Source organism: Primulina eburnea, chromosome 13, assembly GCF_022965805.1.
Source record: "Primulina eburnea isolate SZY01 chromosome 13, ASM2296580v1, whole genome shotgun sequence".
Classification (NCBI taxonomy): domain Eukaryota; kingdom Viridiplantae; phylum Streptophyta; class Magnoliopsida; order Lamiales; family Gesneriaceae; genus Primulina; species Primulina eburnea.
This window is the reverse complement of record NC_133113.1, coordinates 35,085,306-35,110,627: the sequence shown is the minus strand read 5'-3', so window position 1 is coordinate 35,110,627 and position 25,322 is coordinate 35,085,306. Positions and strand designations below refer to the sequence as shown.

Sequence of the window (25,322 nt, the reverse complement as noted above, 5' to 3'; positions counted from 1 at the left end):
ATTAGTTAGTCGTTCATTATTTACTCGTGTTTTTGAAAGAATTGATATTGAAAAATTAGACATACATTTCTTTCAGTATCTTATACTACAATATCCCAATTTGGACAATTTATACATTTCTTTCAGTATTTTAGTGAATGAATCAATAAGATAAGTAGTTATATATACTGAAAACAACAAATTCGAGTCAGGCGTTTCACTCCAGGCAAAAACTTATGTGAGACCGTCTCACAAGTTGTATTTGTGAGACGAATCTCTTATTTGGGTCATCCATGAAAAAATATTACTTTTTATGCTAAGAGTATTACTTTTTATTGTGAATATGGATATGGTTGACATATCTCACAGATTATGATCCGTGAGACGATATCACATGAGATCATCTCTTCACTCCAAATGTTATTATTAAATCTGACGGTTGATACTAATTCACATGATCTATCATTTTGTCATATTTCCATAAATCTTTTAACCAAAAACAAATCAAATTAATTTAACTAGATTGTTAATAAATGATATATATAATGTTTCTTCAAGATAATTAACAACAAATATATTATTTTAATTTGATATCAAACCAATATTATTTAAGAATATTGGTAAATATTAGATCATATTTGAACAACAACGCTGTTTGTGCGAACTTTTCTTGGAATCCTCGTGAATTGATCAAGAGTTTTCTTTGGGCTACTAATTATCAAGCTGCTAGAAAGTGGAGTTAATTAATTATTATCACTTCTTTTTTACTACCATTATATTTATATTTGTATGTTCCAAAGTTACAAGTGGCAATCATCTTGATGATTGTACGTTCGTTCGAGCATTTTAACTTTTTTTTTAAAAAAAGACCCGAAATAACCAAATCTGTCAGAATTTAAGGATTGTGGTATATACTTTATTAAAATCTTGGAGAAAGTTAGGTTACGGGGAATCCCATTGCGTATAAAAATTAAATATTACTCTTTGTTTTGTAATATTATTTTATATCTGAGAGATTGTGATTGGGAACGTAGACCTTTTGCTTTTCTAACCTTGAGGAAGAATTAAATAAGTTGTTTTCAGCAGTTATAAGGTGTCTTGGGATGTTTGAAAAGTTGCGACTTTTCCAAGTCTTCTTCTACTTTTTACTTCCACACAGGGGAAAAGACCCAAACCTAAAATTCTATTGTGTGTGTATATATATATATATAGGTATGTGGGCACGTAAGGGCAGAGACCACCAATCCTACTCACTCCATTTCGGGATTTGATTTAGATTGTGAACATTCTTTGTTGTGTTACAGGTAAAGATAATGCAAGCGTGAAGGAGAATTGGAACTCGACATTGTATGAGTAAAAGATTTCTGAAGGAGATGGAATTTGAGGCCACCTTCGGAAGTACAGAAGAAACATGCCAGCTACAAGGTATGGGTGATGTTCCTTTAACGTTTCCTGTAGATGGTGGAAGTGATCGTTGGAATGCCAAGGCCGAGAATGTTCTCACGAAGGATCATGACAGTCGAACGACAGATTCCTCAAGAAAGGATGACCAAAGTGGGTACTTGTATCGTCTAACCTGTCAGGATGGAGATTCAGAATCATTTTCTTCTGGATCTCCCTCAAAAAGTTGTCTCAGAGGGTATAACAAAGGATTCTGATGCAGAGGACTCGATGCAGAAAGGTGAAGCTGAAACTTTCATAGTTAGCACACGTCCAATACAAGAATTTAGTGCACATTGCGTCCTCAATTTATTTCTGGACTCTTTGGACATCGAAACAACAAATCTGTAGCTCGCAAAGAGGTTCGTTTCACTGAGTTTTCATCAATTTGCATCCGTGCTGCTGTCTCCTATCATCTCTTATGCTTCCTTTCCCTTGAAAAACTCTTCCTTTAAGTTGAGATAAATTGCAAACGTGTGCAGATTCCTTCAAGAAAATCAGTGCCCGAAAATTTTGCTGATTCATTAGCAGAATCAAAATCAAATGAAGATGCTCGGGCAAGGAACACATCATACAGTGTTGCGATAATTGAAAAAGTGAAGCAACAGCCAGCTGAGTCGAGGGAGATGGGCGAACATAGAAACGCAGTGGTTGACAGAAACTCGTCTACTATCCAGATTCAATGCACTCACAAGAATCAAGATTCTGAAACTAATGATAGCCAAGTTATCGAGAGACTTTTTACTAAGCACGAGCACGTGAAATCTGGCAACGAATCAGTTACCACCCAAATGCAACATGACGAGGGAGAGTGAACTTTTCTGCATCCGGCCTCATTGCGTTTTCTGGGTCAATTGCTTATTCTGGGAGCCTATCCCTTCGTTCTGATTGCAGTGCCACCAGTGCTAGATCTTTTGCTTTTCCTATGTAAACTCTACGTCTGAGAGACGCTGTTTATCTTTTTTCTTTCGGAATGTTTATTGATTCCACAAGACTACTAACTGAAACTTATCTATTTTAATGACAGATTGCAATCTGAATGGAATAATGGTAGTCCAGTCAGAATGGCAAAAGCAGATAAGAGACATTTTAGGAAACATAGGTGCTGGACATCAGGCCTTCTCTGTTGTAGATTCTGAAACATTACTTTATTTGCAGGTTATATTACAGCAAGCTGTACGTTGAAATCTTTGCCAACATACCGGGCAGTTTTTTAGCTCGGTTTGCTTCTTTAGAGCTTCTCGGAAATTATGCCGAATGCTGAGCGCTCGTTTATAAAAGTAAGGCTATGACTCCATTTCCAAAGGAAACTTGTAGAAGTCTATTTACGTTGTCTGGATTTTTGGTATGAAAATCGACTTTTGGCTTATACAGTTAGAGATTTTAAGATTTGATATTAAAAATAATAATCTTATTTTACTTCCTAAGTTTTCAGACTAATAACCGCTTTCTTTCATCAAGGCACTTGGTAATTTGGCAGAATCTGACAGGGACAGTAATACGGTTTAAGTTCTAATATGATATGCAGAATTAGTCAATATCCAGAGACTTGCTAAATCACGCTTGATACAAAACCGGCAGCAGCCTTAGTAAAACTAAACTATGAATCATACATTGAAATTTTAGTTCAGAATTCCAATTTATCTTGAGTTGACAAATAAGCCGAACTTCTAAATTTCAACAGCCATAAAGGTTGAATAACTGCATTTATTCACCACACATATTGAAGGAAGCCGTTGAATTTATGAACATAAAATACCCCGAATATTATAAAAAACACTTAATATACAATCAACTAAAAGCCTAAACCAATGGATGACAGAAACCCGATGTAAAGGACCGACACTTTGAAGCCAAGATGGTAGTGTTATATCTTCATCCTTTTTTTAGCTTGATCAAAGTCTTCACTGTAAGTTGCATCATGAAACGACCCTTTTGGTTGGTTTCCAGAAGTATCATTATCCTAAAGTGCACTTCACAATTTATTACACACAATTTCGAAACATGCTGCAGGTCTAAAGGTTTGGACTCTCGCTATCCTGGATTCCTTGGGCAGAAAAAAAAATTACTAGAAATACTAAATTATGAAAGATAATGTGCATACCTTAGTCGCTGATAACACCGGAGTTGATCCTCTATTTGATCGCTTTCCAAGATTGATCTGTACTGAAATGTTGGCTTGAGACAAATCCAAACCAGTGCTCTGAAGTGCTTGTGTCAACGAATTCAGTAACCTACACGTGATCGAATTTCAGACCAGTTAAAAGTTCAGAAAAGAAGGGTTTCATGGAGGGAAGCCACCTTAAGTGAGATTCCGCAATCAGTGGTTTGTTGCTAAATGAATATAATAGTCGACCACTGCCATATATCAGTAAATTGTGTGATGGGCAGATATTATAATTGTTTAGTTTATCATATAAATCAGCCTGAACGGGGACAGAGAAGAAAATTATAAACAGAAGTTCAGTTCAACAGAATGTAAGAGTGCTGATTACCCTTGGGAGTAAGTACTTGAAATGCTGATTGTTCCCCCTTCTACTGTCAGCTCATCCTGATGGTTAGCAGCATCAGCAGCCATAGAATGCTCGGGTAACTGTGCATCAGAAGCTGTCATATTTAACGTCTGGGAGATTCCACCATCGTTTGTACTCGAAACTGGCATACTTGCCGGCAGAGGCATGGGTATGCCCATTGCTTTGCTGGGAACTTCAGACTTTGGTTCTATTGATCTACAGGAGGCATCTCTTACAAGATCAGGTTCATTGGGATGGTGATGACTAGGTTGCATGCTTGTGGGGCTGACCACACAATTTTCATCAAACCGCCCAGGGTAAGTTGAACCAGGGCTGGATCCATTCTTTACAACTTGTGTCTGACCAACAAAATTTTGAGAAAGCCAATGACTGTTTCTCTATCCAAAGCAAAATGAGGGGTATCATTTGCGATGACTGAATGTTTCAAGACACAAAGCTAAGTAATATTAAGACATCAGCGCCAACCCCCAACCCCCCACCCCCCCCCAAAAAAAAAAAAACACACACACACACATATTCCTTATATTTGAACATCCTTCTTCTTGAGTAACAAAATTTAGCTGATTTGCTTCTCACTTCAAGGGATGATTGATGTCGGTATAAAGAAATATGAGCGTCGGCAAAGGGGAAATCAAACTCATTTTGACACATCGACTGGAAAACCAAAAAAAGGGGTTATCTGCCATCCGTGAAACTCAACCCTAGGCAAAAATGAGTGTGGGAAGGGCAGAATGCTAGAAGAATTTAGTGCGAGCTGATTTACCACCAAAAAAATTTATCGAATCAAAAGGTTACTAAGAACGGCTAAAAAACAGCCAAGCCCTAGCTCAGTGATGGAAAAAGTAACCAAAGGTTCTTTCTAAAAGTCTGTCTAGCATGATGTTAGTTCTCACACAAGAGTCAAAAGAACAATTTACGTAAGCAGAGACGAGAATATACAGGGTCATAAATTTCAACGAGTTGCTGAGACAACGCGACAGGAATCATTTAATACACTGCAACTTGACACATCAATTACCTCAGCATCACTCTCGGTTGATGAGAGTTCTTCAATTACAATCTAAATCATCACCAGAAACAAAGTCTTTCAAATTTTCTAGCTACAAACAAAACCATGGAACTAACCAAAATTATCGGTAAGGTGAACTTCAACTACCCTTCTATAAGATGGAAAACCCAGGGTATCAGAAAACAAATGAAAAGGGCCAAACTTTGGCTATCAATTTCACCCACTATATCTTAATGTATTAGCTAAAAAGAGTTCATCAATTGGAGAACAATGTATGCAAACATTTTAGATTGTTGTAGTTAGGTATACATAGAAAACTACCCATGGCATCAGCTTCGTCGGCTCCGAATTCCAAGGTTGGAATGGCCCTTCATACTTCTGCATCTTTTCCTGCAGAAATTGTACATACTGAATCACCTGCATTTGAAAAATCAAAAATCAGCAAAACAAAATTCTAAAGCAGGTTGTCCTAATAAACCAACTTGTGTAAATGAAATTATAAATGTGGTACCTCCAATAAAAACGAGGCCGTATCTCGCTTCTGATCGCTGTTAGGTATCAGCTCTCTCAATATCTGAAATCTTAGGTTACACGAGAAATTTTTTTTACTGGCATAAAGGAGCTCGCATGAACAAGAAATATAAAAAACCGTCTTCCCAAAGTATCACTATGCAGTCAAAAGACGGGAACTTAAAAATAAGGATGTTTTATATCTGATAATAGGTAAGAGATAATGGCATAAGAATGCAGAAAATCCAATACACACATCATTCAATTCGTAATTTTTCAAATTTAAACCCACAAAGGCACGTATATTTCTAAATATTACTCGTCAGCAAAAATCCGATATTATTGGAACAAGATGTCATCGAAAATCAGCATCAGCACAACACTATCTATCACTGAAATCAAAATTAGCAACTAGCATACAATTATTGATTTTGTTGAATAAAAGTGAAATATTCTTCCATGGACCTTCCCAACCTACACAAGATCATTAAGCATGTCAATAATAACCTTATTTACCGAAGAAAATAATTTTTCCATATGAACTGAGTCGGTTACATTTCATTGTTAAAGTCAAGTTCACCAACCTCTATTATTTGACAATATACACCACAAATTCCTATAATTACGGTCGCTTACAAGCTTTAATCAACAATTCAGTAACATGCATCAGTAAATCGATAATATATCTATTATCCACAAAATTATCCTTTAAAATGACAATCATAAATAAACACACCGAAATTCAAAATTGTGCTAGCTTGATGATACAAAAAGCTACAACTTTTGCACATTCACGCTATATTCCTGAGGACATGAGTGCATTATTTTACAAAACTTTGCTTGAGATTGGACAGAATTATTCACCTCTCATTGATCTTGCTCCTGCGGCGCTGCTCCGTAACCGAGTGCTTTGACCTTACAGCATTCGCCTTGTCGCTGTTTTTCCCATCTGCCGCCACAGAATACATACAACAATATAGTCGCAAAATTACAATCTCATGAAACAATCAATCTCGATACAATTGAGTTGCCACAAAACGTTCCGCCGCCTGATACCACTCAACGCAATCCCAACAAAAAGGGTGGGATGGATCAAGATTCAGGCTTAAAGCAACTAAAAAATAGTGCGCACCTTTGGTGTTATTGGTGGGTGTAGGGGCATCTTTCCGTGTGACAAAATCTTCGTACGCATCTTCTTCCTCCTCTTGATGATGACCCTTTCCAGATTTCATTTTTTCCTTGTCTTCTTTAAAGAAGAAGATTCGGCGTTCTCACTCAGCTAGAAAATATGCGATTCTCGAATAATTAAAGGGTTCGTAAAAAGAGGAATTCATGGCAAGATTGCAGCTTTTGTTGAATGTGAAATTGAGATCATTTTGGAACTTCAGATGTTGGGCTCTTTCAAAAGCGAATAGCAGCGGTCACTGACTGCTACACCAGCTTTGTGGTCTGTAGGGAAAATGAGCTGCTCCTTTTGCCCACTTGTTTGTTTGTAAAGTCTTATTTTACTTTATTTTATTTTCAAATAGAAATAATATTATAATTTAAAATCAGACTGCGACACTCAATTTGTGTTATTATCTAAATTCTTAATCGTAATAAGAAATTAGTGTAAGGCAAAAACTTGTGTGAGATGGTTTCACATGTCGTATTCGTGAGACGGATCTCTTATTTGGGTCATCCATGAAAAAGTATTACTTTTTATGCTAAGAGTATTACTTTTTATTGTGAATATGTGTTGTGTTGACCCGTCTCACAGATTAAGATCCGTGAGACGGTCTCACATGAGACTCACTCATCATGCCAAAAAATTGTGTGAGACGGTCTCACGGATCGTATTTTGTGAGACGGATCTCTCATTTGGATCATCCATGAAAAAATATTACTTTTTATATTAAGAGTATTACTTTTTATTGTGAATATCGGTTGGGTTGACTCGTCTCACAGATAAAATTTCGTGTGATCGTCTCACAAAAAACCTACTCCGAGTTCTTTTTCCACTCTCCTTCTTCCGATACTCTCATGTTTTTATTTTCATTTATCTGAATATTGAATAATTGAGATAATTATTATTAAAATTTAAAACCAGGAAACGAAATAACTTGAGCATTAGGCAGCGTCTTGTCTCCACATACATACGGAAATGCATTTTTATGTCAACGTTGGAATATTTATTCCTTACTCCCTCCCCTTAATTTATTACGAAATAACGAAATAAAACTTAAATATAATTTTGTACAAATAATATTTTAATAATTACGTCGAAATTGTTAATATAATCGTATATTTTTTAAATATAAAATTTTAAATTTGACTCATATGGTTAAAATAAGGAATATTTTGCTTAAAGCGAAATGGATCTGATATTCAGGCCCATTCGTAGGGTAAACCGGCCATAGCTATTGGGCCAATCTGGTGAAAGAATTTGTCTTTGAATATATAAGCTTTGTGTCAGCACCCACTTTATAAATTTTATGGGAGTATCACACTTTTCTTGATCGGCTTGACTCTCTAAAACAACTTATTTTCAGAATATAACAGTGTGTTTGGCAACTAGTATTTGAGAGGATTTCGTGGGATTTGGAATTGGATTTGGAATTGGATTGAAATTCAAGTATTTGAAATTCCATTTAGTGTTTGGTTTAAAATTTAAAAATAGTATTTACAAATCCATTTCTTGTTTGGAGAAAAGAGGATTCGAATTTTGAATTTTAAAATTTTACTAAACTACCCTTAGAAATCATATAAACATAAGTAACTAAAAAAAGTTTAGAAATTAATAATTCTTCTCTATTATTTGTATTTTTAAATTCAAAAATTAATTATTATTTATTAATCATAGTGCACATAAAATAATAATTAAAAAATCTTCAAACAACTTCAAATTTTGCCATGAAATTAATTATTAAACGTAAAAAGAGGCTTTGGTAATTACTATAATTTTTATTATATTAATCAGTAAATAACACAAAAAAACTTATAAAATTTAAACGAAATCTTTCAACTTCTAAGAAAAATTAAAAGAAAAAAAAATTCTATCCATTTGGAAACTTTTGGTAAAGAATGATGTGTTGGATAAAAAAGTAATTTTGTGTTTTTAAAATCCAAATCCCACCAAATCTTATCAAATTTGATGAGATTTGGATATACTTGTTGAAATCCCATGAAATCCTAAGCAAATCCGAATCCTTTTTTTTTTTTAACATCTTGCCAAACAGTAAAAATAGGATTTTGAAATCCAAATCCCATGAAATCTTCCCAAATCCTAATTGTCAAACACACTATAAGTAGCTTTTAATCATGGTTTTTAATGCATTCTTAGCAAAAAATAATCTTACGCGAGTTTGTTATCTTATATGTTTATATTTATCGATCTGATCTATTAGGTTGTGTTTGAATTAAAGTATTTGATTTGGGAAAAAAATGATTTTAGAAAAACATTCGAAAAATGCATTTACAAAGTGATATATTTTCAATCAAATAAAATTTAATACAATACTTCAAACCTCTCGATCAAGTGTACTATTGTGAAATAATTATGAAATAATAAACATGTGCTCATATATTTTTAAAAAAAAAAACAAAATAATTTCCTCAAATATAATTCAACAAATCACCACCTAAATTACATTTCCACAGTTTTCTTTAACTTCATATCTGATTTCATAACATTATCACGAATTTATATTAATGAGATGGTTTGACCAATCCATAAGTACAGTGAAAATATTATTTTTCATTCGAATCATTGTATATTATACGATATATTTTGACATAAAAATGATATTTTTCGTTCAAATAAATATATATTACACAACATATTTTCATAAAATAACTAAATCTATTGATTTTGAAATAAAAAATAATATAATGAATATAAAAGTAGTATTTTTTATAATTCGAGTTAGATGAGAAATTATTTAACAAAAACGATCAACGAGACGAAAATGATAAGAAGACGTTTTCACATTAACTCTTTTGAGTTTGAAACAGCAGATATTTTTGCCGCTAGACTTTATTATATATTATGAGTTATGATAACAAGAGAATGTCGTCCTCGTATAATATAATTATATGGGACCCCTTCAATCGGAATAATAGGGTGTAAAAATATCTTGAACTTGAAAACCATAGCACGAAAAAAGTTAGAATATAAATCTGCGGGCACAACGACCAAACTCACTTACGTGCCACACCTCCCTTGTGGATTATTTGAATTATTTTGTGCTTACATGAATGGGATTTGGCTACAAAATATCATATGATATGGTTTAGAATAACAACTCACTTGCTAATTTTTATATAAATTTATACAGAACTCATTCATGCAACGGATAATTCAATAGTCATCTCTAGTAGAAGGAGGAAATTGTCGGAAAAAATATCGAATTTTAAGTATATTGAAGTTGTCATACTGAAAAATACCGAAATTTTGGAATTTTATATATGTATACCAAAATTTTTGGTGTAGTATAGTATGTTGGTAGGTATTTTTTTTATTTTTCTTGGTAAATCTTGGGATAGAAATTGGTGAATAAAAAGGTTACGAGAAAATAGTTGAGGCAAGAGTTTCATTCTTTTTCCTTAAAACGATATTGCCCCGCTCCGGTGCTCACGATTGTTGGCAATTCGTTTCCCAAAATACAACGACTACAGCTTTAGAATAGCAGCACTATACATTTTAAAGCCACATGAACTTAATTGGAATGTTTATACCATTTTGTTTAAATGAATCAAAGTTTATCCATCGAGTGAGGGCATCATGTATGAGATGGATTTGAATCTTTTATCGTGGCTAAAAACATAATATTTGGTGTTGTGTATTTTTTACACGAGATGATCAACTAACTGATGGACCTCACACAATGTTAGATAAATTTAAAAAATTGTCAAACGAAATGAGATGACCAACTGAACATCTCGTGTAAAAAGAAAACAACACCTGATACTGTGTTTTCAGCCAAAACAAAAAATCCAAAAACGTGTGAAATCGATAAATCAAACGTGAAAAATGAGGAAAAATTGCGCAAATTAGAGTAGGATAATCATGATAATATAGACCGCATACCCTTATATTTTTAGGATAGGTTTGGAAATGTTATTTTTTAACAATATTATCTAGAAAATAAAAATAAATATTTTTAGATATTGTACATACATTGGATTAAGTTTGACAATCCTCCTCTTCTTAGGTGACGATAGATTTAAGTTTTAATTTTAACATGATAACAGAATTCAGACTCATCGTTATGTATAGAACTGTTTTATGAATCATCCGATAATATTTTGTAAATTTCACATTCTAATTATTTAATCATGAAATGATAAGATGTGTAAGATATTCTACATTAACTTATAACAAATTTCCTCTTGATCTAAGTTTTTGGATATACAAAAATCTCACTCTCAACAAATGTTATGTCAGATTTTTCATCTGAAAATATAACTTTCTCAACAAGTATTACTCTTAACTTAATTCTTCACTATTCCCAAAAATACTCTATTATTTTTATTAAATTTAACATAATATATTTCAAAACTGTAAAATACTTTTCAACTAATATGGATTTGTGACATAGATGATGGCACTTACAATGGAAAATATCTACTTTTTTGAAAATATCTACTTTTTTTGTGAAAAATAAAATATAATCTACTTTTACAATACAATCATACATCATTTTTTTCAATATAATATCTTAATAATTGTGGGGGGTCATTGCTCGTGCTTTCAGTTTTCTATGGAACAAAATGCTAGTGATCGAGACATGTGTGTTTATCTATGAACTTTATCCAAACCGAGTCGTGGACAAAAAAGACGGAGTGTTATTTTTAAGGCAAAAACTTATGTGAGACGGTCTCACGGGTCATATTTGTGAGACGGATCTCTTATTTGGGTCACCCATGAAAAAGTATTACTTTTTATGCTAAGAGTATTAATTTTTATTGTGAATATGGGTAGGGTTGACCCGTCTCACAGATTATGACCCGTGAGACGGTCTCACATGAGACTCATTCTATCTTTAATTGACTATGACATTGTTGCATTTATTTATTTATATAATATGTCTACCGGAAGAGATTAAGTTTGAATTTGAAATTCACGATAATTATTATTGAAATTGATTGATATATGAATACTGAGTTTGAATTTCATTTGAATTTTGTCAATCTAAACATATTTAAATACACAATTTTTATCTTTAATATCAATAATATATTATTTGTAGACAGTAACACGTAAATTATAATTCTATACATGCATTAAGATCCTCAAAGTTTATCATTGCAAATCAATCGTCGCATCCCACTAAATTATTGATTTGATAAAAAGTAAACCAAAGTCCCAGCAAAAAGTCCAAAAACACCCTTGACCATTGAAATTCTTGTTGATTTTCTTGAGTACACGGTATACCAAACATCCTGGCCCCACACACACCCCATGAGGTGGGGCCTAGTAGCACGTCAAAAGAGACACATAAACCCACCCCAAAAACTCGTACCGTACGTAAATCTCAACCCCCACACATTAAACCCTAATTTACAAGAAAAAAATTTATATGAGATGGTCTCATGGGTCGTATTTTGTGAGACGGATCTTTATTTAAATAATTCATGAAAAATTATTACTTTTTATGCTAAGAGTATTATTTTTTATTGTGAATATGAGTATGATTGATCCGTCTCATAGATTGAGATCCGTAAAATGATCTTATATGAGACCTACTCAACTTATAGATACTAGTTAATTAATTATACAAACGCGTTGTTTCTGTAAAATAGATATGTACACATAATTTAATAATAATTAATAAACTCTCGTATCGATAAATTTTATTATATTTGAGATAAAAAAATATATTATCTAAAGTACACCGGCCCCTCGTTCCTTATCGGGGTAAATAATAATAATAATAATAATAATAATAATAATAAAAACTATAAGTGTTAAACCCAACTTCGCTGATCAAGACACGTCACCAAACTTCGGTGACGGCCCTGATTACAGCGAATCCGACGGCTATCATCACATATTCTAGACTCGTCCTCGCATAAGTCACCTATTACATAACCCGGGGTTGATTTACACTAACCGCAATTAGCGTATAAGTTTAGTTACTGTCGAGAAAGAGAACGTTCCAATAAGTACAGATACAACGTATATCATATTGATACAGAGAGAGAAAGCTCGTCGCGGAGAAGAGAGGGTTTTGGTGGCTTGGGTCCTGAATGAATCCTAGTCATTAAACCTCCGGTCAGGTGTTTCTGCCATTCCGACCTTCGGATTCCTGGAAATTTTCTCGACATTTTTGTACGGAAAACGTGGAAAATCCATTAATTTTCAAATCTGGCCACCCGGTGAGTTGATTTTCGTGATGTTACTTTGATTTTTCTGTTTTTATGTTACTTATTGAGTTCAGTGTTTTTCAAGTGAAATGTCTGGGCTAACCTGTGTTTTGAGTTTTTTTTCCTTAGTTTACTTTGATATGATCGAGTTTTCCTGTTTTCAAGGATATCGATTATCTGAGAACGAGTGCATAAAACGATAATATGTGTTTGGTGAATTGAGAAATTGATTGATTTGCTGAATAAGGTTCAATAAATTACTCTGTATTGCGCGTATCAGCTGGTTTTTAAATTTACAAATTTGTTACTTGCTATTAAACATTTATTATTATTCAATAATGTTGAAGAATAAGTGGATTTGTTGTCTTTTATGGGACTTTACGTTGTGGGATGTTTGTGGTTTTCTCTAGGTATTGAGAGAGAGTTAAATCTTTGCTTTCGGACAGTTTTTACGCAACAAGTTTTTTATATCTAGCAGGATCAGCACATTAATGTGATTTTACATTTGCTCACCAACTGTTTTCTTGGTGAATAATTCTCGAATGATTGATTTAGTCTTAGTTTGTTTGTTAAATTGTAGTTTTGGTTGAAATGCCTTAAGTTGACTGATTGGCTCGATCTTTTTCACTGAACAGATTTTGGCTTGACACCTGAAATTTTCAGATGACTTTCTCGATGTAGTGATTCTGTTAATTTTTTTGCCCCTCGCGATAAGTTGGTGCTGCAAATTGTTCTGGTTTAACATTAAGGGAAGGTGGTAGCTAAGATCTCGTTTCTGATTGATGATTGTTGCTGGATCTGTTAAATTTGTGGTTTTATCGCAATCGGCTTCTGAGTCTGGCGGTCAATTGAGAGCAAGGGGAAAGCTCTCTGACATCGCCATCTTGGTTGCTTGCTGTGAAAGGAATCACAGTCGGTGTTTCTCATCTTTTCATGCCTCCTAAGTTGGATAGTCCTGTTCAAACTCAAATGGCCGTGGCAGTTTTCAAGAGTCCGCTTGGAAGTGGGGATTACCATGGAAACAATGGGATGGAAGGGAAACTGGCCGGAAGGAGACGTGTTTTTGTTCAGACAGAGACAGGTTGCGTGCTGGGGATGGAATTGGACCGGAATGACAATGTCCATACTGTGAAAAGGAGGTTGCAGCTTGCCCTGAATTTTCCTATCGAGGAAAGTTCATTGACGTTTGGCGATATGGTTCTTAAGAACGACCTTAGTTCCATTCGTAAGGATTCTCCACTCTTACTGACAAGGAATTTGATGCACAGAAGCTCATCAACTCCTTGTCTGTCACCCAGTGGCAAGAACATTCAACCAAGAGATTTTAGTGGACCTATAGAGATATTGGGACAATCAAATCGGTTTGCCAAGACAAAGCAACTTGTTGAAGAAGTTGTCAAGGCAATGAAGAAAGGGGTTGATCCAATCCCTGTGTGTGGTGGGCTTGGAGGAGCATATTATTTCAGAAATAAAAGAGGTGATAGTGTGGCCATCGTGAAGCCTACAGACGAAGAGCCATTTGCTCCTAACAATCCTAAGGGCTTTGTTGGCAAAGCTCTTGGACAGCCGGGATTGAAACGATCTGTGCGGATTGGAGAAACAGGTTTCAGAGAAGTGGCTGCATATCTTCTTGACTATGATCATTTCGCAAATGTTCCTGCCACTGCACTTGTGAAGATTACTCACTCGATCTTCAACATCAACGATGGTGTCAATGGAAACAAGCATCGGAACGAGAATCTTGTCAGCAAGATTGCTTCTTTTCAACAGTTCATCCCTCATGATTTTGATGCCAGTGACCATGGAACCTCAAGTTTCCCGGTTTCTGCTGTGCACCGAATTGGTATTTTAGACATTAGGATCTTTAATACGGATAGGCATGCAGGTAATCTTTTAGTTAGGAAGCTAGATAGCATTGGCGGGTTTGGTCAGGTAGAGCTGGTTCCTATTGATCATGGCCTCTGCTTGCCTGAGAGTTTAGAAGATCCATATTTTGAGTGGATTCATTGGCCTCAGGCTTCAATCCCATTTTCAGATGATGAACTGGACTACATTGAAAATTTTGATCCTCTTCGAGATATAGAAATGCTGCGTGGTGAGCTTCCCATGATTCGAGAGGCTTGTTTGCGTATCTTGTTCCTTTGTACGATTTTCCTTAAGGAAGCTGCTGTATACGGTCTATGTCTGGCTGAGATCGGGGAAATGATGAGCAGGGAGTTTTGTAGTGGTGAGGAAGAACCTAGTGAGCTGGAGGTTATATGCATCAAGGCAAGGAGGCTTATTGCCGAGGAGATGTTACCTCCCAAAGCCAGAGCTAATTTTGAAGAGAGAGAGTTTCAGTTTGACATAGACTGTGAAGACGGTGGCAGCCATACTTTCTCCACAAAACTGGCCTCAGAGGACTTTGGGGCGGGAACACCATTTCATCTTGGATTTGGAAGTGGTAATGGTCGTAGTTGCCTTTATAAACTCGAGGAATGCATCAAGGAGGAAGAAGAAAATGAAGCAGACGAGGACGAAAAATTGGTTAGCATTGCAGCCCAAGCAGAAAGCCAATCTATTTTAAATCTGTCCATGTCACTGAAATATACCGATTTAGGTAAAAAGAACCCAAAATTCCCAAAAGTCTTAGGACCTAAGCCCGATCATGGCTATCTTGATAGTTCATCGTTTGGCCATAGAAGTGCGACCAAGCAGATTCCAGCAAGTGTTAGTTTTGTGAAGCTAGCAGACATGAGCGAGGAAGAATGGGGCCTGTTTTTGGAGAAGTTCCAGGAGCTTCTTTACCCTGCATTGGTCATGCGAAAACGGGTCACCGTGAGTCAGAAGCAGAGACAGAGACTTGGAACGTCTTGCCAGTTTTGACAATACGAGTTCTGAGCAACACCGAGTCTTCTCTCAGGAAGAGAAAATCGTGTAAATATTTTTTAGTTAGTGAAATGGCTTTATTGGGATTGATTTTATTTTCCTTCTCTTCTTTGAGCGATGTAAATAGTGTTTTCTTTCACTTGGTGTCTTCGACTTGTTGAATAAATAACGTGGAACGGAATCACGCAGAAAGGGCATCTGATTGTGTACACAGGGCTGTCTGTTCTGAACTAGTTCGAAACCAAGAACACATTTTCGGTGGAGACAGAATTCTGAATTGCTTTAATTACTTTGGCTTCTTGTTTGTTTTGGAGTTGAGACTTCTGAAGACCGATGAATTCATAAATGCAGAATATTTGAAATGTTTAAATAGTGTCAAATTTCTCCACTCTTTAACTCGAATATCGAGATTTTGTGAGTTCATCCATATCTGGCGATACCAAGGTTTCTGAAAAGTTTAGGTCTTGGTTATGCTCTTTTACTACGCACAAGTTAAAATTCACACAATAAAGTAAATTTTTTGTGTCACGATTATGGACCCCTTGGAGGTGAGAGTTCCCTTGCATTGTGGAGGATTGCCATGCAAGCATGGAAAGGAAATTTCATTGATGAGGCTCTTTGACAGATGTCGATATTTGTCACCAATTTTATGTCCCTCCAAAATTTGATCCAAAAGCATTGCCCCTTGGGGGCATCGACAGTCTGAGCCAATTTCAAGAATATGATGCTTTTAGCATTTTGTATCATTGTATTGTGAGAGAATTTAATAATTTTTTTCTTGCATGAACTAATAATTGATCAATTATTTTATAATAGACGATGCTGAGTGTGACTTAAATCTTCTAATGTTTCAATTCTTCTATTAGCAAATTCTCTCTCTGGCCAATTTTTAGCGACTTGAGCAATATTCATACGCTAAAGTTGCAGCCTGGTCGAGATCCTTTTATAAGTTGAAACTTGAACCGTAGAAAACAAGATTTGGATGAATGGAGCATATTTTTAAAATGAGACATTATTATCTAATTTTAATATTTTAGGATTTTAAATTAGAATTTTTGTTAAAAAAATTACATATAAGAATACAAGATGTTTTAAACAACTTAAGATACTTGCTTGTTTCAATACTTGATATATCTATCATAACCTCATAGCAGTTTCTGACCAAACGTTAAAACAATTTGTACTTATTTAAATAATTAATTTTTTTTGTTAAAATGTCTCATTTATCAAGATTCTTAAATGAATTAATTCGACTCCTATTTACAAATATTTTTAAAAAAACATAAAATGTAATATTTTTCATGAATCAGATCGAGTTGTAGACTCGTCTAACAAAATTGACCTGTGAAATGATCTCACAAGAGTTTTTGTGACTTTAAATTGACCTATTTTACTTATTATTATGAAGTTAGATACATTTGCTAAAGAGAAAATAAAATCTAGAAAATTAATTACAGCAGTATTAGATTGCTGAATTACTGTGGATATTGGTAGTGGTATGCATCAGATTTTTTTAATTTTTTTGATCAATTATATATATAATATAACAAGAGTAGTTTATTTTTTCTTGCCAAATTTATTATTATTAGGTAAAAAAAAAAAGTGAATTAAACTATTATTATGTACAAGCGATGGATTGACCTTGGAACAGGGGTCAAATAAGGGAAAATGGTTACGAACCTTAAACCCTTCGTCCCAAACCCCTCACCCGTTGTGTACCACAATGTTCGATGTTCCGATCACCCGCCATACGGCATCGTTTAATTCCCCGGAATATCTTCTCCCAAGTCCCCTATTCAGCTAACTCCGCCGTTGCTGACTTGTCGGAGTGCCCCGAGAATGACGTCATATGTAATAAATTCTTTATCAACTCCCTCAGGCACGACATTTTCCTCAAGAACGAAGTTCTTCAGCTGAGCCCGTCTCCAATAGACGCCATTGTGAACAAATTCAGTTTCCAGAACTCGGAAAATGCGATTGGGTTTTTCTTTTTCCTGCAAAATGAGCTCGGGATTAAGTACTCGGGAAGCTCGCGTTTAGTTGTTGCGCACCTTTTGGCGGAAAAGAAGCGGCTACGTGGGCTTCGCTGCCATTTGTTGCAGGTGGTTCAAGATGAAGGTAATGAGCACCTGATCATTGTCTCTACTGAGAAGATGGTTTTGGAGTTCTATATATAGACGAACCTCGATAGTTTGTGATACATGGGTAGTATTCCGTGTGATTATTGACTGTAAACTTCCGTGATACTCACAGGAAAATTTAGTGTCCGATTCCAGCAAGTCATTAGTCCAGACGTGAGTTTTGAGCAGCTAAGAGTGCTGTTGAAAACAATATAGTGAATTTAATATCATACTCTCAAACTTGATATTTATAGGAGAATACCTGGGTCCTTGACGAGCCTTTCTTCCATTTGGGCTTGGGATGGGCCAAGAGTTTGGGCCGGATATTGATGGGTTCATCCATGGGTATCATTCCGATTGGTGTTTGATTTGAGTTTGAGTTCTCATGAGTTTAGATTATTGTTTAATAAATGATTTAAATTCTGTTCGAAATGCAATTTCTTGGTAAGTATTTGAAACTTTAGGTGTTAACTTTCGGATTTTGTGTTCAAATCAATCTTAACAAGTTTTAATGTGTTTTATCTGATGTTGCAGGAAAAATTATTAATTAGAAGAATTTTGAGCTAGAATTTTAGATTTTCTTATTTTCAATGTGATTATCTTTTGTGTGTGTGTGTCAGTGATTCTGATTTTTGTTGGAAAAATTGAGAGTTTGGTTTGATTTGATTTAAATATGCTCTCATTCTGTTAGCTCTGGCTTGGGGTGTGGGTTTGATTGATATGATGGACCGATGGTTTAAAATTAGAAATGTAACAAACTACAAGCATGAAGCTTGAAATCTTTTGGTTTTTAGAAAGATATTCAAGTATTTACCCTCCCATAGACATTCTTTGATTCTGACCTAATTTTAAATAAATCTGGATAAGAACATGTTGTTTGCATGCAAGTTGTATCGATGCATCGCCTTCTCCTATGTATATATTTTGTTCTGCTGTTGGGTGTCAAATTTCGTTCAATGCAAATTGGAGAATATACACGATGCTAACGTTTTCTGTTAGCTGATTTATTATGCTTTCGTCAGGTTTTGAATCTGCAACCCCACTTTGTGAAGTGCTTTTTAATACTTTTTGGTGCCAGGTTTCAAATAATCTGGTCTGGGATATGCTGGCCCTTGCGTATTCCAGATCTGGTATGGTCTATGATTCCCTTCTTGTTGTCGCCAGAATGAAGGACCTAGATATTCAGCCATTGATTATGACATACCATAGTTTGCTGCACGACTTGAGGCACACAGATATTATCTGGAATGTTTATAATGAAATCAAGGCCAATGGGAGTGGTCCAACCGAGTACACAAATTCAATCGTGCTTGATGAGCTATGCAGGCAGTGCTTGATTCATGAAGCAATTGCATTCCTATGCAATCTTGAAGGGAAAGAGGGGGAGCCTTGTCTTGCTTCGTATAATACTCTTATGTCAGGATTCTGTAGATTGGGGTGGGTTCGTGGATATTGCAAAATCATTATTCTGCAAAATGTGCAAGAATGGATTGCTTCCTGATGCATATAGTTATAATATTCTCATTCATGGGCTCTGTGTTGAGGGTTCAGTGGAGGAAGCATTAGACTTTATAAATGTACATGGAGAACCATGGATTGGAACCTGATCAAGTGACTTATAACATTCTAAAGGGTTTCGTCTACTTGGTCTGATGAATGGGGATTGGAAGGTTACAAAGAGAATGCTGCATTTAGGGTCAAAACCCGGTCTTCTGACCGATACAATATTATTATGTTGACATTGCCAGACAGGGAATGTTGAAGCCGGTCTCAGACTTCGAGAGGAGATGATATCTAAGGGTTTTCAGTTGAATCGTATCTCATACTGTGTGCTACTAAGCTGTTTGTGTAAAAGTGGACGAATAGCTGAAGCTCTGGCTTTGCTTTATGAGATAGCAAGTCTTGGTGTGAAAGGTAGACCAGGCCATGGTGTTTGGGTTGGATCCGACTGGACTGGACTCAACGGGTTGATTAATCGAGTCAACGAGATTGGCCTGGAATTGTGATCGTAATTGACCTACAAACTTGGGAGATTGGATTTATTTAATTATTTTTAAAAAATGTGTGGTCAGGATCAATGGATCAAGTCGGAGACCTATTCATAAAAGAATCTAGTGTGTCTAAAAATATCGATAAAAAAAAAATGTACGATAAAGAATTGTACAAAAGTTAATTCATGAAACCAAATTTCGACTAGAATGTACACTCCACAATTTTTTTTGGAGCTACACTTCCACAATTTTTTTGACCGTTAAAAAAACAAGAAAAAAACTTTTGCGTCTAAATATAATCGGATATGGTAAATGCTGAAATGGCAGGATTTAAGCCTTACAATTCTCGGATATGGTAAATGCTGAAATGGCAGGATTTAAGCCTTACAATTCTCATACACAAACTTCTAAATTCCAAACCTACAAATAATCTTGGCTTTGGTTTTCCCAATTCCAGAACCTTCCGACCTCCCCATGAAACCCTATCTCGCAGGGTTTTTACAAGTCCCACTCCGGTGATTCATTCATTTGGGAAGAAAGGCCTTAATTTACATACAGATACCGATTTTCTTTTCTGGACTTATATATATACACACACATATATAAACTGAGAGTATGGCACCTGTGTTGAGCAGGAGTTTGACATCTCCTCCGGTGGCTGCATTTCCGTCTTTTTCTTTGAAGGGTACTCGTAAAAGCAATAGTGGATTATTGAGAAGTGCTTTTTTGCCCCAAAGGGGATTAAGGGTCAGCTTTTCAAGACGTGGGTTAGAATGGAAACTGGAGAGGAAACCGAGCGGAGTGGTGGTGAGATGCTGAGGCTGCTGTGGCTGAAAAGGAGGCTTCGGAGAGCTCTGGAGAGACCCATGAATACCAGGCTGAGGTCGGTTTGTGATTTTCGTTTGTTTTCTTTGAGTTTCATGACGTCCTTTGGGGATATGCATGGTTACCTATTTAATTCAATTTTTTTCTGAGTAGGGATGATAATTAATGGAAAATTGTGAATAATTTAGTGGTTGAGTGGTAAAGAACGAATCTCTTTATGGATTTGTAATGAAAGAGCTAAGTATTCATTTATATACGAAAGGATAATCTGGTGTGGTTTTTCAGTAGGCTGAAAGTTGTATTTTTTTTTTAATTGAGATTTACGATTTGTCTTGTTTGAATTTTTCCCAGGTGAGTAGACTACTGGATTTGATTGTTCACAGTCTGTATAGCCACAAGGAAGTGTTTCTTCGAGAGCTTGTAAGGTGAGAATATGTCGGATGTCTGTTGCGCGTGCTTTTGTACCAGGGCTATGTTTGACTAACTTCAATTGTGTACACAGCAATGCGAGTGATGCACTTGATAAGTTGAGGTTTTTAAGCGTAACAGAGCCTTCTTTACTTGGTGATGCTGGTGAGCCTTGAGATTCGTATCAAAACTGATCCAGATAATGGAACTATTACCATAACGTATGTGCTATTTTTTGCTACATGGTTAGTTATTTAAATAGAATAAGTTGCTTAGTGGAGTCGTCACCTTGTAGGGATACCGGTATTGGAATGACCAAAGAAGAGCTCATAGACTGTCTTGGGACTATTGCTCAGAGTGGCACGTCTAGATTCTTGAAGGTTTTGAAGGTAATAAATCTCGTTATATCATCTCTATTTCTCTTGGATTTGACCGACACAAGCTATGTAGCATCATGGCTCATTTACTTGAAATTTAATATTTGAAGTTATCCTACATAGGAAAATAAGGATGTCGGTGCAGATAATAGCTTGATTGGCCAGTTTGGAGTTGGATTCTATTCTGCATTTCTGGTTGCTGAAAAGGTGTTTTCTCTGTCATTTGAAAATAATTCACATATATACTATAAGTTATTCTTCATTCATGTGTTCAAGGCATTCTGCCTCTTTAATTGGTCCTTTCCTTTCCTTCTTTCCAGGTAGTTGTTACCACAAAAAGCCCCAGATCTGATAAGCAATATATTTGGGAAGCTGTAGGCTGATAGCAGCTCCTATGTAATTAGAGAGGAAAATGATTCCACGAAATTCCTGGGCCGAGGAACCCAAGTCACTCTTTACTTGAGGGTATGGTCCTTGTATTTTATGCCAAACTTTTCTTCAAGCATATTATCACATTATATTCCGCTTATAATAAATCAACTTAGCTATGCTTTCCTCTCAGGAAGATGATAAGTATGAATATTCAGAGGCAACCAAGATCCAGAATTTGGTGAAGAATTACTCACAATTTGTTTCATTCCCCATCTATACATGGCAAGAAAAGTCGAGGACTGTTGAGGTATGATTTTTGCGTCTGGTATTCTCTCTTTGTTGCTTATTTATGGTAGTGGATTTTAAGCTCAATAATTGTACACTAATCAACGGTTTTAAATTTTGCAGGTGGAAGAAGAGGAAGATCCAAAAGAAGGAGAAGGAAGCACAGAGGTAGTGGCCTTTTAGAAGAAACTTTTGACATATTACTTCTCTATTTTGAGTGAATGGATTTTTCATATATTTTCTCTCTTTTACTTCACCCAGGGAGAAAAAAAAAAGACCAAAAAGACCGTAACTGAAAAATATTGGGACTGGGAATTAGCAAATGAAACAAAACCTATATGGGTGAGTCTTAGCTGTTATTTTTTACGATGCATGATATGGCTAGCATTTAACATCTATAGAAATATGCTTTATGCACCTCTTTTTGATTACAATATAGATGCGCAATCCCAAAGAGGTTGAAAAGGATCAGTATCAAGAATTTTACAAGAAGACATTTAATGAATTTTTGGATCCACTTGTTCATACCCATTTCACTACAGAGGTACCCAATATTTTATTGAATGGGCTGGTAAAGTTTTTTTCGTTTTTCTTTTATTTATACTCCACAATCTCTGCAGGGTGAGGTGGAATTTAGGAGTGTGCTCTATATTCCTGGAATGGCACCTCTTAATAATGAAGATGTTATCAATCCCAAGACCAAAAATATCCGTTTGTATGTTAAACGTGTATTTATTTCAGATGATTTTGATGGTGAACTGGTAGGAGATTTTGGCCTTGAAATAATTAGACATTTTCATGCTACAAGTTGTGTGTTCTTACTCCAGTTTTTTTTACCAATCTGACAAATCGCAGTTTCCAAGATACCTGAGTTTTGTGAAGGGTGTGGTGGACTCTGATGACCTTCCTCTTAATGTTTCAAGAGAGATCCTTCAAGAGAGCAGGATTGTAAGTGATTAATTTCTTTTGGTCACCTTCTTATATCAAGGTTGCAAAATGTTTTCTAATGTTTATTCTTGTTATTCAATTATTTAGGTAAGAATAATGAGAAAGAGGCTGGTGAGGAAGACATTTGACATGATTCAGGATCTTTCTGAAAGTGATAACAAAGAGGTCAGTTTCTGGTTATAAATACTTTTCCTCATCATGCAAATTACATTTTTGACACTGCGGTTGGTTGGTTAAATATAGGATTATAAAAAATTCTGGGAAAATTTTGGTAAGTTTATGAAGTTGGGATGCATTGAAGACTCGGGTAATCACAAACGTTTGACACCATTATTGAGATTTTTCTCTTCCAAGAGCGAGGAAGAGCTGATAAGCTTGGATGATTATGTGGAGAACATGAGTGAAAACCAGAAAGCCATCTATTACTTGGCAACAGATAGCTTAAAAAGTGCCAAGACTGCACCTTTCGTTGAAAAATTGGTCCAGAAAGGCATCGAGGTATGCACTTTAACTTGGGCAACAGTTGTCTTGATCTAGTTCTTATAATGAAGAGGGGTCTTTCTATTTTGATGATGTGTTTGTTTATTTACTTTTACGTGATGGAAATTTTCATGTTTGATGGTATTATGGGGCTCTTGATTGGCAGGTGCTTTATTTGATTGAGCCAATTGACGAGGTTGCAATCCAGAATTTACAGACATACAAGGAAAAGAAATTTGTTGACATTAGCAAGGAAGATCTAGAGCTTGGTTAGAATCTCCGAGTCTTTAAAGGTTTAAAGCATAAAAGCAAAATTTGAGAAGAATAGTAGAATAAACGAAAGCCGTGTGGTTTGTCTTTGTTGTTTATTGGGTACATGCTGGAAGGACGATGTTTTGTGCGTTTGAGCTGTAAAATTGTACTTGAATGACAGGTGATGAGGATGAGGTGGAAAAAAGAGAAACCAAGCAGGAATATAATCTTCTGTGTGACTGGATAAAACAACAGCTTGGTGATACAGTGGCTAAAGTGCAAGTCTCAAAGCGCTTAAGCTCATCACCATGTGTGCTTGTTTCCGGCAAGTTTGGGTGGTCTGCAAATATGGAAAGGTATGTGATATAGCAACAAATAAGATCGTTCTATGAAAAAATTGGTCATTATTTCTTGTTTCTGTAATATTAGTTAGCCATTCTTTGTTTTGATGTTCTTGAAATAGATTAATGCGAGCTCAGACACTCGGAGACACCTCGAGCCTGGAATTCATGAGGGGAAGAAGAATATTGGAAATCAATCCTGATCACCCTATCATCAAAGATCTCAATGTATGATTTCTGGCTTTTGTTCACTATTATTTAATCCTTTTGGCATTTATGTTTTTAATCCCTTTCAGTTAAAGTACAAATAAAAAGTGCTTAGAAGTTACTATAAAGATTTTGACATTTCTAACATCTACCTCTAAATTATATTATACCCAATTTATTCCTGCCTTTATTTGCAGGCTGCATGCAAGAATGCACCTGACAGCACCGATGCAAAAAGGGCCATAGAGCTCCTATATGATACGGCACTTATTTCCAGTGGATTCACAGTAAGCTCTAAAGATCTTTTGGGCACTCTTTATCCTTTTATCTTCTGGTGGCGTTTCTGAGACACGTTTTCTTAAAATACTATGTTGAATATGGCAGCCTGATAGTCCGGCTGAGCTTGGAAACAAGATTTATGAGATGATGAGCATGGCACTTGGTGGAAGATGGGGTCGACTTGAGGATGATAGTGCTGAGGCCACTGAAGACGACATCTCAGGGGCTGATGTGGGCTCCTCTGGTGCTGTTGAAACAGAAGTGGTCGAGCCTTCGGAAGTTAGGACTGAGAATGATCCTTGGAATGATTGATTGAATTAGCTTTTAATTCATGCTTGCCATACGTTTTTCTCTCTTACGAGTGTTATAAATTAATAGAGTTTTGAGGGTGGAGATTGGTAGCACAACACTTTAAGGGCAAATGGAAATTTGTAATGGACCAATGGTTATGCATTTTTATGAGAAGTATGACTAGAGTTGTTTTATTCCCAACTTAGCAATTTTGCTATATTACAGGAGTCTTGGGTTTTTTGAATTTAGCTTTATTTATTTGTTAACTATTCAAGTTAGATGGTTTTAGTGAAGTTATGTATTCAATCATATTGTGAACTGGTTTGTTGTACGTATTTGATACGAAAAGAATGATAGTTTAAGAAAGTAAAGCATTTTTGTCTGTCTAACTGGCTTCCCATTTCCGGTTAGTAAATTGGTTAATTTTTGGCAATTTCTTGTTTTTGTTTTAGGCTATTC

At 35.5% G+C, this 25,322-nt stretch overlaps 3 protein-coding genes, 1 long non-coding RNA gene and 1 pseudogene across 6 annotated transcripts; 4 read left to right on the top strand and 1 right to left on the bottom strand.

The window, feature by feature from the left end:
• The first annotated feature begins 1,207 nt into the window (after window positions 1-1,207).
• On the top strand, window positions 1,208-3,654 carry LOC140808825 (uncharacterized). Its single transcript, XR_012113018.1, has 4 exons — window positions 1,208-1,781; window positions 1,902-2,346; window positions 2,447-3,387; window positions 3,529-3,654. It is a non-coding gene; the product is annotated as an uncharacterized lncRNA (long non-coding RNA).
• Window positions 3,010-6,963, bottom strand: LOC140808824 (transcription factor BIM2-like). 2 transcript variants are annotated; one of them, XM_073166110.1, is made up of 7 exons: window positions 6,605-6,963; window positions 6,337-6,421; window positions 5,474-5,543; window positions 5,284-5,379; window positions 3,915-4,330; window positions 3,524-3,653; window positions 3,010-3,382 (listed from the first exon to the last, which is right to left on the bottom strand). In XM_073166110.1, exons 1-7 carry the CDS (start codon window positions 6,702-6,704, stop codon window positions 3,287-3,289), a joined length of 993 nt encoding a protein of 330 aa, XP_073022211.1. In that variant the 5' UTR covers window positions 6,705-6,963; the 3' UTR covers window positions 3,010-3,286. The 2 variants fall into 2 exon arrangements, with proteins under 2 accessions (XP_073022211.1, XP_073022212.1); XM_073166111.1 differs by having other exon boundaries at window positions 3,915-4,291.
• A 5,614-nt stretch (window positions 6,964-12,577) lies between these two features.
• On the top strand, window positions 12,578-16,057 carry LOC140808648 (phosphatidylinositol 4-kinase gamma 5-like). 2 transcript variants are annotated; one of them, XM_073165787.1, is made up of 2 exons: window positions 12,578-12,831; window positions 13,483-16,057. In XM_073165787.1, exon 2 carries the CDS (start codon window positions 13,753-13,755, stop codon window positions 15,682-15,684), a length of 1,932 nt encoding a protein of 643 aa, XP_073021888.1. In that variant the 5' UTR covers window positions 12,578-12,831; window positions 13,483-13,752; the 3' UTR covers window positions 15,685-16,057. The 2 variants fall into 2 exon arrangements, with proteins under 2 accessions (XP_073021888.1, XP_073021887.1); XM_073165786.1 differs by having other exon boundaries at window positions 13,455-16,057.
• Window positions 16,058-17,331: 1,274 nt separating this feature from the next.
• Window positions 17,332-19,886, top strand: LOC140808604 (small ribosomal subunit protein mL103 (rPPR7)-like; annotated as a pseudogene).
• A 300-nt stretch (window positions 19,887-20,186) lies between these two features.
• LOC140808603 (heat shock protein 90-5, chloroplastic-like) lies at window positions 20,187-25,107 on the top strand. The gene is given in 22 exon segments (XM_073165717.1): window positions 20,187-20,613; window positions 20,615-20,681; window positions 20,975-21,048; window positions 21,126-21,201; window positions 21,203-21,252; window positions 21,327-21,420; window positions 21,532-21,615; window positions 21,729-21,785; window positions 21,787-21,873; window positions 21,971-22,087; window positions 22,189-22,233; window positions 22,327-22,407; window positions 22,505-22,609; window positions 22,686-22,826; window positions 22,921-23,013; window positions 23,101-23,178; window positions 23,257-23,511; window positions 23,660-23,762; window positions 23,927-24,101; window positions 24,209-24,314; window positions 24,491-24,580; window positions 24,678-25,107. Coding segments are annotated over 22 exon segments (2,385 nt in total). The 5' UTR covers window positions 20,187-20,413; the 3' UTR covers window positions 24,885-25,107.
• Window positions 25,108-25,322: the final 215 nt, after the last annotated feature.

Excerpts from the sequence above, each read along its gene's own strand:
- LOC140808648 (XM_073165787.1), top strand. The coding sequence starts at position 13,753 with ATGCCTCCTAAGTTGGATAGTCCTGTTCAAACTCAAATGGCCGTGGCA.
- LOC140808824 (XM_073166110.1), bottom strand. The coding sequence starts at position 6,704 with ATGAAATCTGGAAAGGGTCATCATCAAGAGGAGGAAGAAGATGCGTAC. Across the intron at positions 6,422-6,604 it reads ACCCACCAATAACACCAAAG|ATGGGAAAAACAGCGACAAG; the intron begins GTGCGCACTATT and ends CTGTGGCGGCAG. Across the intron at positions 4,331-5,283 it reads CGACGAAGCTGATGCCATGG|AGAAACAGTCATTGGCTTTC; the intron begins GTAGTTTTCTAT and ends TGCTTTGGATAG.